General features: G+C 43.3%; 1 protein-coding gene and 1 long non-coding RNA gene across 9 annotated transcripts in view; one reads left to right on the forward strand and one right to left on the reverse strand.

Annotated features, from left to right (window-relative positions):
- Positions 1 to 17,836, reverse strand: part of LOC119157794 — a 786,943-nt gene that overhangs the window by 604,402 nt on the left and 164,705 nt on the right. For all 7 annotated transcript variants that reach the window (XR_005107674.1, XR_005107672.1, XR_005107670.1 and 4 more), the window contains exon 3: positions 5,342 to 5,532. This is a non-coding gene — a long non-coding RNA (uncharacterized LOC119157794). The remainder of the gene's footprint in view (positions 1 to 5,341; positions 5,533 to 17,836) is intronic.
- Positions 8,988 to 17,836, forward strand: part of LPCAT2 (lysophosphatidylcholine acyltransferase 2) — a 32,771-nt gene continuing 23,922 nt past the window's right edge. The window contains exons 1-4 of one of the 2 annotated variants that reach the window (XM_037409050.1): positions 8,988 to 9,171; positions 10,749 to 10,769; positions 15,216 to 15,355; positions 16,392 to 16,609. In XM_037409050.1, coding sequence (XP_037264947.1) covers positions 9,064 to 9,171; positions 10,749 to 10,769; positions 15,216 to 15,355; positions 16,392 to 16,609 — 487 coding nt within the window. In that variant the 5' untranslated portion in view covers positions 8,988 to 9,063. The remainder of the gene's footprint in view (positions 9,172 to 10,748; positions 10,770 to 15,215; positions 15,356 to 16,391; positions 16,610 to 17,836) is intronic. The other variant, XM_037409051.1, reaches the window with a different exon arrangement.

Consider the following 17,836-nt stretch of genomic DNA (forward strand, 5'->3'; position numbering starts at 1 on the left):
AAAATAGCCAAAATGCCTGACTGTACCGAGAGAATCTCTGTGAAGGAGTTTTTATTTAAAGTGGAGCTCCCAACCTCAGAACCACTGACTGGGGCAAGTAACCCATTAAAGCCTTTGGAGTTCAGAAAACCCAGTGAAGAGGCCAGCGACCTTGCCTGGGGATGAGGGCAGGAATGGGGTGGACTCTAATTACACTTAAACAGAGTAAGCAAGATAAAGCTTTTCACCCCAAAACTCCAAACTGCATCTCTTCCACACTCCGCTTGCTGCCCAGTCACGCTCCTGTTTGCATCCCAGTAGCGCAGAAGTGGTGCTATGCCCACAACAACCCTGCCCTTGCGCTGGTGCAGCCCCTGCAGACATCAGTGGTGAGGAGGGGGTGGAGGTGAATTGTGAAGGTTGTTACAGGCAAGATAATATCAAAACAAATAAGCTAAGGGTATCTCTGCTTTCTAACAGCTCCCTCCCACCACGGGCCTGAGGCAATCAGAGACTGGGCAAGGGGCCAGGCAAGACTGAATCTCTGCGCCAAAGACCTCTGAGGTTGTTGAAAGACAATATAAAGGTGTTTTTGTCTCAGCTATCTGAGCCAGCTGCAGAACTCCATTCCGATTGTAGAAAGAGCCTCAAGAGTTATGGCCTTGTCTTACTATTTAAGGGATATATTGGAAGTCACATCATTTGAGGCTCTTAAACTCAGCTGGGCGCTGCACTAACACCTTGAGCAACTGCCTCAGCGCATTGCAAGAGACTTTGGGCATTTATTTATTTTGCATATTAAGACACAGAGTGAAAACATTCTTCAGAGGCCATGCTATAGTGTAAATTGTTAAGAATTTGTTCTGACAGCTTAAAAATTGCATGGGCTGGGTCATGGAACTTTTGAGCTGGAAGGAATCCAGCTCCTTTAAACACAGGAGCTGGAATGAGCTCAGGTAACATCAACAGAGACATAAAATAATTTAGTATACTGAACCAGTCATTCTTTTTTCTTTCCCTTATTCCATGTAAAAGTCCTGAAATTATTCTTACTGTTCAATGTAAAACAGAAACTATTTAAGAGAGACAATGCAAGTGAAAGTGAATAAATCTAAATATTTAAAAATACAATGCTGTACTAATGAATTATAAAATTGTCTACACAAATAGAGAAATCGCAGTGGTAATGGCAGCTTCCCATACTGATATTATCACCACAAAAATGCTTAAAGTTGTAGTCTTAGTATTTAGATGAAAAAACATTGCATTTAAAGAGGAGGTTCAAGAGAAGAGATACTTAAATTGAAGCAAAGGATTCAATTTAAGAAATGGAAAATTCTGATTACCAAAGAAACAGTTTCACTATGAGGAAGAAATAAGCATACAAAACAACCTTTAGGCTATGGGAAATTCTCCCGAAGACTATGCTGAAAATTGCATTATTTGAGGCATTTGACATTCATCTGAATTTAATACTTATAAGTGTACCATGAAGAAAACACTTGCACTTGTAGTGGGAGGGAATATTATAAATAACTTTTCCACATCTAGTTTCTATTGACAATAGGATCTACAGCGGCACGAAATGAACAGAGCCTAGCCTAAACTTCCCATAAAACAAAAGGAGTCACAATATTTTACACAGATCAGTGTGTGTGTGTATATATATATATATATAGTTATCTGACAGCAAGCTGCTTTTTCTGACATTTTGCAGTAATGCACTGATCACTTAGTATAGAGGCTGCATAAAGATGACTGGGGATTTATCGCCCTCTTGTGAACAGGAAAAAAAGTTGCACTGTTTCCAAAAATGAACACACAGCTGTTACTGCTACTGAAGAATCCTGTAGTAAAAATATATCTATCTGCACAATTAATAAACATACATTTGGATTACTAAAGGAAGAACCGATGGTTACTGTAATAATCTGTGAGAATTTTGTCAGAAAAGGATAAACGGCAAAATTAAAAATAATTCAAATTCAAATCAGAGCAAACAAGGGGGTTTTTTCCATTTAAGCAGGAAGACAGCAATTTAAATTTCACAAAATCACTGCCTAGAGCACTGATGTCAAATGTCAGAGACTAGCTCAAAGGTGTGCAAACCCTCCCTGATTGCAGTCCCAAAATATCCTCTAATTTCAAAGAGAGCAGGAGGATGAAAACAGCTATTTTTGCCATGCAGGAGAAGAGGTGGCCTTTCAGCTGCAATGAATAATCATGGGTCTAAGTCCAATTTTGTTTGCAGGCCCTCATGCAGCTCCCAGAGTCAAGACTAGGTGTGTCTTGGTCCAGCACTCCACAGCCGCTCCAGGCTAACTCAACGCTGAGAAGCCATCAGTGGAACTAGAAACGCCTCTTCGTGGCATTTCTTTCTCCTCTGCTGCTCTGCACCCGCTCAGGGTATTGCTGCTCCTTTCCTTCTAACTCTCCTTCTACTGTCCCTCTCTTTTCGCAAGAGACCACTGAAATCATAGTAAATGCATTAAAACATTCAGGCAAAGCCACCACCCCTCATCGCGCAAAACTCCGACGATGAGAGGGAGCAAGGGCCAGCCCCAGCTGCTGGGCACCAGCGTCTCCATTCCACGCCTTGCTGGCAGCGATGTCATCCCTTCCCTCTGCTTTGCCCCCCTTCACGCACCTTTGGCTACATCTGGGGGGGCTGGACTAAATGTTCTTAAGAGAACCCTTCCAACCTAAACAAACCCGTGATTGCTTACTGCCACACGCTTCTCAGTGTCCCCTCATAAGACACAGTGGCCACTGCCCCTACCAGCTTCCTCTCAGGCTCAGTCTATCCCATAATGGTAGGCTTTCCCCGGCAGGCACGGACCCTTCCTGGGTGCACACGCAGCACACCCACCGCGTAATACAAACGAATTCTGTTCTTCTGTTGCCACATGTAGTAACAAGATGGCTTTCTCCTGTACCTCTCCAACAAAGAAATCTTGCCAAAACTCTCTCCTGAGATAATTATTATCAAGCCATAGTACCAAGAAGCCAAGTGCCATTGGATCATGAATGCCAGAGGACCCTCATTATGAGAAGCAAGAAGTACCAACAGTAATCCAACAGCTTCTGTCTTGGTTATGCTGCTTTCTCTAATTTATAATAAACAAAGCATAAATCCTATCCAAATGAAGGCATCACCCAGTCCTACTAGCACAACGTAACAACCATTTCCAAGAAAAGCTATGTATTAATACCACTTAGCATAATAAATATTTAAAATGATACTGCAGTAAAGAATACAAATTCACCTATGTCTTTCCTGTTCTTAGTAGTGACTCTTAATAAACACAGCTTTATAGCTACTATATTTAAATGCAATTAGTTCCATACATTTCCAGCTTAATAAGAAATAATACATATTCATTTCTGCTCATTAACAGTCAGTATATAACTCTTAGCTAATGAACATTCAATTATGTTCCCTGAATACATTGTGGGATAAATTCTCTTTTTGTTGCTCATATCAGTTCACTTCAGTTGCTTCTAATTAAAATTCTTTTGCCTCATGTAGACAAAACTGGGTTTTTTGGAGTCCCTGGAGACTTCTTTAAGAGTTCTGTTTTATCTTTATGTATAGTCAGCTCCCTAATTAATGCTTTAAATAGGGTAAACTTTACTGAGGCTCCTGGGTTCAGTTCAAAGGGAAAAAAAACCAGTTAATTTTATATCTTGTTCTCACACAAATCACTGGAGTCTCTCTTCTTCTTGTAAATCTACTTTTTTCTTTTGTTTTCAAGTGAATTCAATAATCAGGGAAGGTGCCAGTTTGGGAGCACTGGGAGTTGGAGATCCCCCATCATCAGTCTAGAGCTTTCCTTACCCAGAGAAACAGAAGAAAAATTTTTGTCAAGTTGTCCAGTTCTACAGCCAGCTCAGGTGAGGAAGGAGGATTCTCCAAGGGGACATACCCAATGGATTCCCTGAGATAATACTACCTTTATTTTCACTCAGCATCAGCAAGACCCAATGTTGCTTTCCCCTAATTTGGTAACAGAGCTAGCTCAGCAATCTATCTGCCTGTCTAGGACCAAAAATCTAACACAAGTCCTACGTACCCCACTGGGACCAACAACATGCAAGCTAAGCGTTTACTTAAGTGCCTCCCTTTGCGGAGTCACTACCAGGTATGACTTGCCAACTGAAGTGACTAGGTTCTTGCCTCTGATTTTACTTACCTTCTGTCCATCAAGCAGCACAAAGAGCAAGGAATTCAGCAGAATAAGCTTCAGGGAGCTCTTAGCATGAGGTTCCTCTCTTTGGTGCAGCATCCTAGGACATATTCTGAGACTATTTTACCTGTACCTATGGGCTGGATTCTCACACTTAACAGACTGGGGACACCAGCTTCCCTGGGATGAAAACAGCTAGAAGCAACTCTCCAATGGAAACTTAGCAAGCAAACACTGGGTGAGCCCTATGCGCACCAATAAAAAGGTTATAACAGTAGCACAGAAAGTCTAGCATTTAGGGAAGAAGGGAAAGGCAGAGAAAGGAATTTCTGTAAGCGGAAACATCTAGGAATACTCAGGAGAAAGCTTAGCTTTAGGGGTGTCTCAGTTCTAATTAACGTTAAATAAAAACTCCAAGATACATGTATCTGTGCACCTGTCTGGGTTTGTGTATACATGCGTGCGTGCATGTGTGCCTGCTTGGATGGATACACGTATGCCAGTCAGCGCATCCTCCAGTCCACAAGTACCTGAGCACTGGGAAATGAACAGCTCAGAACTGCTTTTCTTACTTGAAATCACACTAGAACAATAAATTCTACTGAGGGATACGTAGAGCTAGATTCCCAGGAGACTGAAATTGATTGATGTATCCCTAATGAATTACTCCATGTGTTATCCAGCCCGTTGAACATTCCCATGGATGGCATTTTTTACTTAAAGCTGAAAAGATATTCTAAAGACTGTTAAGTAATGCTTGTTTCTGTTACCATCTATAATCAGATCTTTTTTTTTTTCCCCTGAGGTCTGCCATTTAATTTGTCCTTTATCAGCACAAATCTTGAAACAGTACAGGGTGATTCTAATCCCTCTTCAGTACAGAAAGTATTTTGTCTACTACTGCAGCTGATACCACCTGCACAACAGGCCACGCTTATCCCTGTAGAATTCATCAAGGAGACAAGTATGTTCACACTGCTTAGTGCTAAGCCTGTATCACCTCGAAGCCTCACACAATGCCTTTCTGATTCTGAAATACAAATATTGAAAATATTTCTGATTTTTTAGTTCAAAATACCTGTGGCAGCCTGCCACGGTACCATTTACGTAGCGTGACACGGAGACTGTATGTTGGACAGCCAAAGCACAAAAACCTTTGAGGATATATGGCTTACCGGGATAATGCTGTCAGACTGTCCCAGGTGGAGAAAGACAAACTTGATGTGACTCCCTTTACATTTTTCAGCTGCACTGGTCCCTGGAGAGAGCATGCTGGCAGCTGCATCCAGATGGCCTCTTGCAAGGCATTAGTCAGCATTGGGCCAGGGGGCAAGCAGAGGCTGAACTGGCGTTGGGGGACCATGGTCTGGGAAGAAAGAAGTCAAATTGACAATGGAAACACATTGGCAATCTACTTCTGTTCTCATACCCGGTTTGCCCAAGTAGTTCACATTTAATATCGCAGAAAGAAACAGGAAAATCAGAATGGTACTTCGCATGAAGTTTTGTTGGTAGTCCTTGAGGAAAGGTGGCTGTTTCTCTTACGAACAGTTAGATGCTGCCCTTTCCGAGCAGCAGTGGTACGCGACTGTGGCCAGGAGATGGCGGCTTCTTGTCACATGCAAGCGGGGAGCAATTCAAACACAAAGCAGGTTTTCAATTTCTGTATTAAAAAATGCCTTTGTGAGCATGTTTTATAAAGGTAAGACAACAGTCTTAATTGGAGTAATTAAATAGGGAAATACTAAAAAAGGGCAACTTCTTGTAGCTTCTGATTCAGATCAGGAATTACTGACAGAAGATTTTTTTAAAAAATGTTTGCAAGGATTTAATATTCTGCAGTATATGATTTTGTCTACACTACATTTTATAGAATTAATATATACTTGAATTACTTTGAAATCACTATAGCTTTATTAAAATCTTTATGATAAGAAGATCTGTTGGAATATATTTTTACAAATGCCAGGAAGAGAAACTAAACTGTCCCAAAGACAGCTATGATGAGGTGAAGATCTTAGTCCAATTTAAACTGTACACACAATTTATATTAAAAACTGTAAAGCTCCAAAGACTTTTAAAAAGCTTTGTTTATATGAGAGAAGAATCCCTGTTTTACACCATGGAAATGCTTACTGGGTTTCATGTAGCACTAATATGATTCACTTGGATGGTATACGGAAGCTACACCTGCTCCAGAGCCACTTTTCTCACAGTTTCTAGGCAGAATCAAGACAATGTAGGGTAAAGCTCTTCAGGGAAAGCATACATCCTCCTAGTGATCTACAGAACTGAAGCTGTAGCTTCAACCTAGCAAAATAATCAGTAGCAAGCTAATGGTACTGTTCCCTCAATGCCCAACTCTAGCACCATATGCACCTTCTGGTGAAAGAAAAGATATCGAGGTGATTCCAAGTATCAGTTTCACAAAAGCTTCACGGTGTTTTATGTTAGTGGACCATTGATAAAGATTCATTTTACCATAGATTCACAAACTAAAAAGGCATTGTTATTCAAAAGAGACGCTGACACCAATTTAGCCAAAGAATTACATATGATTGCACCTTCTCATGTGTTTACAATTTTTTTTCACACTGTGTTTGTATTTTGGTGTCTGTGATGTTAAGCCTTTTTGATGTTGCTACAGCTAATCAGCCTTAGAAAAGTAAAATATTTTTAATCAATATAATTGTTTTTAACAAATATACAAGTCACCAGAAACATTCTTCTACATAACAAAAAACCACATCTACAAAGCCAGATGTTTTAGTATTTCCCAGTTCTAGAGGTAAGATCACTATCACTATAAGGACAAATGCAGTGTTTCTTAGAACTCTGTAGTGTGTATCACAGTGTGAGTCATGGGGTCAGGCTAATGACATAAAGCTAGACACTCTATAGGGATATACAAGTATTACATGTTAGACACCAACTAATCCTTCCCACCCACTCGGTAGCACTGGTCAGCCCTCCTAGGGAGTAGTATTTCCAGTCTGGGTACTTTCCAAAAAGGTGTGAACTTACAGGAGAAAGACCAGAGGAAGGCATTAAGAATGCTCAGATACCTAGAAACTGATGACCTGGGAAAGAAAACCTACTACAAAAAAATACTACATTGCTTAGTCTACTGAAAGCTTGTGAAAACTATAGCACTACACAGGTGTGCAAAAAGTAGCTGCGAAGAGGAAAGTGAACAGTTCTTGCATCCACAGAGAATGGATAGAAGTTGCAATGACAAAGACTATGCTCAGATTAAAAAAAAAATAATTTCAAGATATTATCAGAGAAGTGGTGGAACGGATCAGCCAGGGAAGTCATGGGGTTTTAAGAAGAGCTTGTACAATTATCTGTCGAGAATGATAGAGGTAGAACTGGTCCCTCTCCTCTGGAGTTCCCCCCAGCCTTACTTTGACAGTTGCGCTGAGCTGGTTTGTACGCAGCTCTCGGGTTTTTCAGAGCCCAGTGCTGGTTGCAAGGACTGGCAACCACAGGGAGACCCTGGAAACCAGCCAAGGGAAATCCTACACTCATCAAGCTTCCATTATAGACGGGCTTCAGTTAGCCCTAATATAACATTATGATTACTACTTAAGCACCTGCAGTTACAAAACACAAATAATAATTTGAGAATAATTAAATTTTATTAATGCTAATGATATCTTTGTGGCAGCAGTCACGTCAAACTGGGGACTGAACTATGAGACATTCATAATTATTTTTGTCAGAGCAACACGAACAGGCCAGCAACATAGAGATTGATGTTAAGAAGTACCAGTATTTGTGTGTGAAGGAAAGCTAGCAGAAAGGGAAAAGCACCAAAACAAAACAAAGTGTCTGTACTAATGGCATGTAAGAGGCTACCAGCCAGCAAGTGCTCTCTGTGCAGACCCTGGCTCACCCCTACTGCTGTAGCAGATTGCCACGAGAACCGACAAGCACGTTTCCTACACATGGTCAGGCAGAAACCTTGCAGCAGTGGCGGCATTTGTGTCAGAAGGCACCTGCCTGGCGGAGGCACAGGAGCACGGGGTGCTTTACAGCACACCTCAGCCTGAGCGGCCCGAGCGGCCCGTGGGCTACCTGCCCGAGCTGCGGCTGGCCCTGCGGGGCACCTCCTGCCGCATCCTGTGGGAAGAGATCCCACGCCAGCCCCGCGTACAGAACGCTGCAGTGGATCTCTACACCTCACCAACTCAAGACCGGTATCTCCGTATCAGCCTTCTGCAGGGGTGGAAACACATCCTTCTCCTAAAATCGACTTCAGCTGTGGTGTTTGCCGCTTTTCTCTCTCAGGTAACAGACCACGTTGGTCCTAAGAACTCGGTGCCTGCCAACAAGGCGGCTGCGGTACCCCATGGTCAGCACCACCTCAGCACCCCAGCACCATCCCGGTAGCCCACGGCCAGCACCACCCCGGGACCCCAGCACCACCCCGGTACCCCAGGCCCAGCACCACCCCGGGACCCCAGCACCACCCCAGTAGCCCAGGGCCAGCACCCCCCGGTAGCCCAGCACCCCCCGGTAGCCCAGCACCCCCCCGGTAGCCCAGCACCCCCCCGGCGGCCGGCGCTGCGGTGCCCGTGGGAGCCGTACGCGGCTGCGGTCAGCGCAGCAGCCGCGGGGGCAGAGCGGGCGGCCGGGGCCCCGGGGCTGCCTGACACGGCAGCGGGCCGACCGCGGCACTCCCCCGGGCTGCGCCCGCCCCAGCGCCGTCTCCCCGGGCGACCCGCGGCGGCGGGGCCGGGCCGGCGGGCCCGCAGCCCCCAGGGGCCTGCCCCGAGGCGGGGCTCCCCGCGGTGGGCAGGGCCGGCCGGGCCGCGCCGGGCCGGGCCGAGGTGCCGCGGGCTCCGCCGGCAGCTCATGCGCAATCGCCCGGGGCGGCGGCGCGCAGCGGAGCATGGCGCCGCGGGTGCTGCCGCTGCCCAGGCAGCACTCCTTCTGCCCGCCCACCGTCCGCAACCCCTTCGTCCACCCGGGGCGCCTGAGCGCCGGGGACAAGCTGCGGGTAAGGCTGGCGGCGCGGCCGTGCGAGGGCCCGGGGCCGGCCCAGCGGGGCTGCCCGGTGCTGCGATGCGCAGCGGTGCGGCGGGGCCGAGGCGGCGCGGGGGGGCACCCTCAGCGCTGCTGCGCCGGGAGCCGCCTGCTTCCCGCTGGTCTGACCGGCGTCGCTTGCGCCGCTCCGAACCAGGGGTCTGGCACCGCTGCGGGGGGCGGGGGTGTCAGCGGGGGCCCTCTTCCCGTGGGAGACGGCGGCCGTGTGACCAAACGCCGTTCGAAATTGCCGCCCGCCGCGGGCTGCCAGGCCGGCCCCGCCGCAGCACCGCGCTTACAGCCGGCGCGCAGGGGCAGCGGCAACGCAGACCCCAGTCAAACGTGTGCAGCGCCTGGCTTTTCCAGGGAAAAGGCACCTAGGAAGAATCCTTCCTCCCCGAGTGCGCGTAGCCCGCTTCCTGATCTAGTCTAGAGATAAGAGAGAGGAAAATTAATAGGTTATGTAAACAGTGAACGCAAAGGTGCAGGTGGTGTTCAGCGTGAAAAAGTCAGTTTTTGAAATTAAGTTCTTCAACCCATCGCTCCTCAGAGTGCACAAACCGCATGCTTGCTAGGCTTCTTACTGACTTCAAACTTAAACTTCTAATGCAAGATTTGCAGCAAGCTTTTGAAAAGGTTTGCACGATAAAAGGAACAGGAGTCCTGTTCCACTCCACTTTGCATCCTGCTTGAATCAAGTCCGTGTATCCATCATGTCAGATGCCTCGGCTCTAGAGTGAAAATGACGATAACTTCTCTCTGATATGCTAAGCTAAAAAAGAAAAAAACTTTACAGTAGTCCTGTTTCAGATGCTTAACTCACTTTAGGCTGATTTTAAGCCTGGGGTGGGCATGGGGGGTTAATCTCTTGGTTCCCTGTTCAGTGTGGACAACAGAAAAGGTATCCCCAGTTTCACCAGGTTATGGACTGGTGCCACTGGGTTGAACTGAATTAGGCTTCTGAGCTGAATGCTGCTCCAGTACAGCTGTACAAGCACATACAGGACTTACAGGGTACTTTTAAGAGAGCAAACAGTATTTCTGGTCTCTTAAGTTTTAAAACCATTCTCTTTAAAAATTGAGCTGATGAACCAAATATGAAGTGACATCTCAGTAAGGACAGTGAGGATGTCAGTGTGTAGGTGAACCTGCAGCATTTTCTGCCGATTGTTAAAAATATCTGAGGCTGATGTGCAACTAAATATTTTATGTTTCATATAGCCCTTCCTCAAGTTATAAACAGTGTTTGCCCTGAAGGTCGCTGGGTGGAGGAAATGTGAGAAACCTGGAAAACAATTTCAAATCCTTTTATCCCCTGTGTTTTACTAGCAGCCTGAAACGCATTTCAAATACATCTGAATCAGTAGCTGTAGGCATGAACCCCCCAGGTAAAGAAACCAGTTTCTTAATGAAGTTCCAGAAATGGACAGCTTTCTGTACTGGCTGTTCTTTCTAGAGGATGTACAGACAATTTTCAAAAGCTTGCAGTTTTAAGCTACAGTTACTATTGTAGCTATAATAAATATATCCTACTTTTTTTTTTTCCTTCAGGAGGAAGGGATGAAAAACATGGTGTGTCTTAAAGCAAGATACACTCCACACGTAACTCCACAATGCACCCGGCTGGCTCAGGGCCCGATCCTAGTGAGCTATGAAGCAAAACTGCAGTAGTCACACAATTCTGAAGCAGAAAGACACAACCTTTTTGTATTGCTTGTTGGTCCTTTCTGTTCTTTTTATGTCTGTATGTCATAGAGACTAGGATACTTCCTACTGTCTGCTTTGTCTTGTAAATGTCTGCTCCTCTCTTGCCCAGCACTGCGTATCGGACCAGCTGGGAATAAAAGCCTTACCAGAGAGTGTTACTATGAACCTCAAAAAAGAGAAGTGTCCCTTTCCTTTCCATTTAAATCAAGCGTAGTGTATCTCTATTCCTGCACGTTAAGGGATCGTTTTGTTATATTCCCCCTATTCTATACTATTCCTTTAACATACTCTAATTAAAACACAAAATTTCAAAACTCTCTCTAAGAGCCCAAAGCTCTTGGAGAAGCTTGGGAAAGCTGGGTTTTCCTATGGTGGTGAGCTCCTTGAATGTAAAGGTTGCTGTCCCTTGATGAATGGGGCTTGAAAGTGAGACAGGCTATCTGTTTGCATTTCCGTTCAGCTTCAGATACAAAAACAGAGCGTAGCCAGAATGAACAGTGGAGTGAGAAGATTCTACAGTTTTTTACCAGTCCTTGTATTGCTAACAGTTTACCAGCCAAGGAGATTTTTGTCCTTCTTTAGAATGTGCAAAACAAGGATCAGTTGTTCTGTGCTAACCATCTGCATGTGCCAAACAAGATTTTAAAACAGTTGTTCAAATACTTCTGGTTTCCATCCTCTGACTGAAGCTGGCTGAAATTCATTGTTGGGAGTTTTTTTAATTTTAATTCTGTTCATCCTGATGGCTCAGATGCACTCCTAACTTCTGACCTGCAACTGTAAAGCACAAATACTAGTTAAGTCATTGCTAGATTGCACTTAATTCAGAAGAGATGCTCAGTGGATTTATGTAATGGTGAACTACGTAATAGCACAACCAGCACTCTAAAAGAGTAATTTTAAACCTTGTACTTGGAAGCAAGTAGCTAGACTGCCTGGCAGAGGTGTGATGTACTCTGGGTGCTCACGGAAGACCCTGCCTTGCTAGGCATGATTGCGTTTTCGGATGTCAGAGGAGTTCAGTAGGAGTTGGGCTTCATCCTGATTCCCAGCCTGCTCTTCTGCTGCTTCCTAGGTAACTCGTCAGTAGCCGAAGTTGAACAAAATTTCAAACTGAATTATGTGGCTTTCTGGTAGACCTGCTTTTCCCCATCCCCGGTTTCTGACGCGTCAGTCAGCTGTGGGAGTGTGACCTGGACTGCAAGGACTACTGCAGGTGTCTGCAACTCTGCAGTGACCTGCTATGCAGTTGTTGCAGATACGTGAAGTAGAAAGTATGCAGGGGGTTCCAAATACGGGAAAAGGTTCTTTGGATGACTCAGAATAATTCTATCTTCAGGATTACTGTATACAGAAGCTAGAGCGGCTCTGATCCTACTTAGCAGTTACTAAACTTTAAACCTGTATTTTCTTCTGTATGTTTTTCTCCTATACTTTTCTGGCATGCCTTGACCTTTCTCTTTAGTGTCCTTTTCTTACCCTACTCTGCAGCTGATGGAGCAGAAATCAACTCTGCCTCATTACACAATGACCTAGAAAGCCAACAGCTTGCATCAGCAAATCAGTACCACCTGCGCATCTGCCTAAAATAGATTAATGAATTTATTAAAGTTTTGAGGAAGAGATTGTTTTCCTTTTACTATTGCATCCTTTATTTTCCATTGTAGGTCAGTGCATATATAGAGGTTTTTTCATAAAGAAAAGTTATTTTAAGTCAAAACACAGATTTATGCTTATGTTGCCCATTCTGGATAACTGAATGCAGCTGAAATGTTGAACTGGGACTATAGATCATAGCACAAGAGGATGCATATGGAGAAAAAAGAGAGACAGATGATTTTGGGAGACAACCAAGGAGGCATCTTTGGTTTAACTTTTGCCATGACTGGCACCAAAGAAAGTGGCAGCGATAGATCTCCAAGTCCAAATCTCTCATACCCAGCTACTAAATGCTTTTCTGTGATCCAGAGCAGTGCTTTTCCTGCTGTCCATGAAGTTAAGGTTAAAATTCCATAGCTAGTTACATACAAATTTTATATAAAAGAAGGAAATAATCATACCTGAATGTTCAGCTCTCTCCTGGAAACATACGGCAGCGCTTACAGAACATAAGCGTCAACACCATGCGACTGCGCCTCGTGCTTATACTAATTTACACCGTGTGTTCACTGTCATGTTTGGTCTGTTGTCACTGTGCCTTTTGTAACACAGAACAGAGTCCTGAAGGCTCGCAATTCCTGTTAATCCTTGTCAGTATCACAGGGTTTAGAGCCAGAGGCCAGAGCCTCTCCTCGCTATTGACAAGAGAACAGTAAAAGGACGTTATGTGAAGATGGAAGGAATTTGGTGGCATGAGAAAAGATTGTGTTGATGAAAGGAAAATTATAACCAACTTACTATATTGAAGAATTGAATAAATGATACTCAAAGATGCTTATATTCCAAATGTACTACACATACCTGTTCCTTCTTAAAGGAAAGAGGTAAATTAAAATCCACTGTGGTGTTTAATAATCATAATTCAAGTATGCAAGTTGCAGCCTATTCTGTAAAATTATTTTTTAAAGTATTTATTTATTTATTTATTATTTTTAATTTATTTTTTAATTTTTTAAATTTTTTAAATTTTTTTATTTAATAAAAAAATATTTTAAAAAATTATTTATTAAAAGCCTTGCTGAATAAAAAGGCTAATTTTGAGAGAGGAACACTGTTGTTGTAGATTTTCTTAAAAGATAGTAAAGCATAAGAAACATACGCTCACAAGCATAAGTTAAACTAGCATAACTCTATTTCAGTAACTTCTACCATCCTTCTGAACCGGTGGAGCTGTCAGTCGTGTGGCCAGCGATGCACTCTTCTGTAGGTTTTGACGGATTTTTAGAAACATAGCCCAAGTAAAATTAAAAGAAAATAACTTCTCATAATTCTGCTTGGGTGTATATAGTTCTGTGTGCACAGAGCTGATCCTCATCAGTGAGTGGTAGCTGAGCTGGATTAGGTGCCAAAAGGAACTGAACCGTTTACTAGTTTACCAGGAATGCTGTGCTCTGACTTCCGCATTCTGACACAGCTCACCTTCCTCCCATAACCCGTGCTTGCTCAGTCTGCGCAGCGCTGTATTGCACCACAAAGGCCACCCTTCAGGATACAGTTTCTAACCTAATTTACTAGGGTGGTTTCTTCCTTCCCTGCCCTGCCCCACAGCTGCCTGTTAACAATCTGGTGCGGGTACACCTCTTCGCTGGAGCCGTGCACCAAAAAAATGCAAACTGAAAATTGCTTAGGCGTGGCTGGGGATGATTTTTGAGGATTATTTACAACCAGGGTGCGTTACGTGTTTCTCCTTCCCTCCTCTCCCCTTACAAACACACATGAATAACTAACTGAAGAAGTGGTGAATGGGCTTGGATCTGTTTTATGCTGGTTTTGTTATCTAGCCTGGTCGTCTATGACCATAGCAGAACTCTCTCAATAGCTTATTTTGTTTACTAGTTAAAGCAAGTTACTAACAATTTTCTGATTGCGGGAAGGAAAGGGAACTAAGCTTTCTCAGTTTATTCTGAAAAATTCAAGGAGGTCCTAGCACACAGAGCTTAATATCCAAGATGCTTCAAACAGGAGGCAACAAGTTAATCTCCATAATCATAAGGGTTCTGCTGTACGTTTACAGCGGGCGGTGAGCAAACCACTTCCAAAGGCAATGAGCCAAGCAGCTTCAACAGCACTGTAAGGTCTGAACCTTTGCTTTAAAGCACAGGTCCATTTTGCTTAAGTCCCAGCAAGGGGAAAGGAAGTTGTGTTGCCAGTGCACTACTCCAAGCAGTAGTAGTGAGGATCACTTGCGGCAATAGTGTGACTCAACACAAGATTTGTCATTGTGAAAGGGCAAGAGTGTATTTTAGTCATCTTAACAATTCCACTTGGCTTCTAGACAGACAGCTAGTGACAGAAGGCTCCGTAGTGGAGACGGGTATCAGCTGGGCAGACTCATCTGAGCTGGCTGTGTGCTGCAAGTAAGTATAAATTAAAGGCAGCTACTCCGTTTAACACCTCTGTCTAACAACATCGAAGCCACAAACTCCAATACTCAGATGTGCCAGTTCTACTTGAAATGGGAACCCAAAAGTGAAAACAAAATGCTGTGAATGACTGACTTCCCATGCGAACACTGGAATCATTAATGCTTTTCTTGCTAAATCACATAGCAGTAATGTTAGTATTTGAAAGTCCATATAATGGAACTACATGGATATCAGTGTCATTCCTGCCAATACCATTTCTTAAGATTTTCCCTCTCTGTGTTTCCAGATTGTTCTTCAGGGGATTATTTTGCTACCCCTCCGTGCCATATGCATTGCATTTCTTGTACTGCTAGCATGGTTGTTTGCATCAATTGCAACTTTCCGTCACCCTGGAAAAGGATCTGTGCCGCTAAAAGGATGGAGAAGGTAAAAAGTGACCAATGCTTGTGGATATTTTTTTTTAATAACACAAAGCAAGGGTCTAAAGCTGCCCCTGCCCCTTCCCTTTCCTTCTTTTGATTAACAAGGAATCCTCAGTCAAATCTTAGTTTTACCCATTTAGGTGAAGCAACTTTTTGATGAGTGTATTTTACAACAGTAGTGGAGCTTTTCAAGTAAGTATGTTTTCAATTGTGTTGAGGCTAAAACAAATCTGTATTAAAATCTTTACAGACTATTTGTAAGTCAGGAATTACTTCAGTAATAACACTGATAGCGATATTTGAGAAAAGAAACTAATTGAGAAAAGTATTTGGTAATGTTATATAGGCTGAGTTTCTGTGTAGCCTGTCATTCCTGGTATGCTGTAATTCATAACAAAATTAGCTTTGACAGCTCCTCTTTTAGCTATGTTGCCCTTGAAGGAGTACTTTACAGCTGCCTCTGTGGGTTCTGGGTTTCAGTTGCTCAGCTTCTGACCTCAGAGTAATGAAGTTCCCTTCTAGCTGCGATGCACTGCAGCTGCATGTGGGAGGAGGAGACGCGGGAAGTGAGTTCTAACGAGGCTGAGAGATTACGGAGAGTCCCATGAAGGGCACATGTTCCAGTAAGGGAACACTGTCATTTAATCTTGTTTAAAACTGATAGTAAAAGAACAATATCAGTTACGGAAGTTCTTACAAAAAGGACACCGAATCTGCTAATTACTTGCCCTCCCCTTGCAATAGTGTTATGCTGCAATGCTATAAAATACGGCAGGAGAAATGGCATACCTGGGAGGAGAGTTTAGCGAGGCGCTGTACTTTGCCTTATCGCTAAAATTATAATCTGGTTTCAACATGAAAAGGTGGTGTACCCCCCCTTCCCTACTTCTGCTTCTTCCCCTTTAGTGAGTAGTATTGCTACCCTGTGCCTGGCCCCAGCGCTGGTGAGATCTGGGAAATATTTTATGGGCTTTTCTTCTCAAGTACAAAAGAAATACTAACTGTAAAATGGGTGATACTTTTGTGTTTCTGTTTACAAGGGGGATGATCCAGACAGCTCTCTCATGCCTGACTCGTACCTTGTTCTTCGTAATGGGTTTCCAAGTTAAAGTAAAAGGGAAAGTAGCAAATCTGCTGGAAGCCCCAATCTTTGTTGCAGCTCCTCATTCAAGCTTTTTTGATGCCATTATTACTGCGCTAACTGGAATGCCATCGGTAGTGTCTAGAGCAGAGAACCTGTCAACTCCAGTATTTGGCAGTAAGTATTTATGAAAAAATAAAATATTAGAAGCCAGCAATTTGACATGAGAACAAAAACCTTATCTCTGAAAGTGATGTGGGGGCAGACTTTTTTAAATCCTTAGGTTCCAAAGATATTGACAGATCGTTTCCAGTGAAATCCCTGTAACAAGTTATCTTTCTGAACTGGTCAAAATGTCTAAAAGTATGCTATTTCTTTTCAGATATGAAATATAATATCACTTTAAATTTACTTTATACTGAAAGCATGTTTTGTAACTGCTCAGGCTAGAAGCTTTCTTGTAAAATTCTCCCAGTAGGTAGCTTGATAAATCTGTTCAACTGCTGTCTTCCAGCAGTGTGGACCACAAATGTAGAACACAGGTTAGTGAAGGTTATTTCAGAACATACCCAAACTACAGTAGTCTGGAAAAAAACATATTTATAAGCTTAAACTTGCAGGCACTCTTACGGATTATTTTTTTTTAATGGGAGTCAAACCAGGAAAGAATGAAAGAGAAGTTACTCAAAAAGGAAATGCAGAAAATGGAAAAGATCAGATGACTCATGCATTTATTTTCTTCTCCTTTTGGCACAAAAAGAATCTCCATTTGCATTATTGCTAGAATCAGCTGTAGGCTTTCTGCTGGCTGTACAATAACCCCAAACTAAACTCAGTAGGCAACATAGAAAAATGTCTTTGTAGGAAATAAACTGATAATATATTGATCTTCTCTTAAAAGCACCAAAAATAATTCTTCCACAGGTTTCTCATTACATCTTAATAGGTCCACACATTCCGATGTAGACTTCTGATTAAATGAGGTGGGGAGGTTTCTGTAATTTCCACAGAAGCTGTGCATGCTTTGTAACTGGAAAGGGACATTTTAATTCTTAGCCTAGGCTCAGACTACTTGTTGGTTGCAGTCTGCTTGAGTTAGGTCAGAGCGTGACCCATGAGCAGAGTCCCAGTCAGGTCTTTTCCTTAGAATTATGTGCAAATGCTCCGTGAAAAGCAACAGCAATATTAGTAGAATGTGTTTGGGTGAATTTGGCATGTTTATATCTACTGTAAAGCTCCTCAGCTGCCAGTGTATGTACATCTTCTGTGTCTTACTTCCCATTTTGCAAAGTGAGAACAGTAACAACACTACTGTTATCTATGTAGTCTAAAAGCTGTGCAGTCTGTCTCCTAGTGTAATAACAAGGTTTTGCTACAAGAGAGCCTTGAACCCTTGTGTTTTCT

Source organism: Falco rusticolus, chromosome 15 (assembly GCF_015220075.1).
Source record: "Falco rusticolus isolate bFalRus1 chromosome 15, bFalRus1.pri, whole genome shotgun sequence".
Classification (NCBI taxonomy): domain Eukaryota; kingdom Metazoa; phylum Chordata; class Aves; order Falconiformes; family Falconidae; genus Falco; species Falco rusticolus.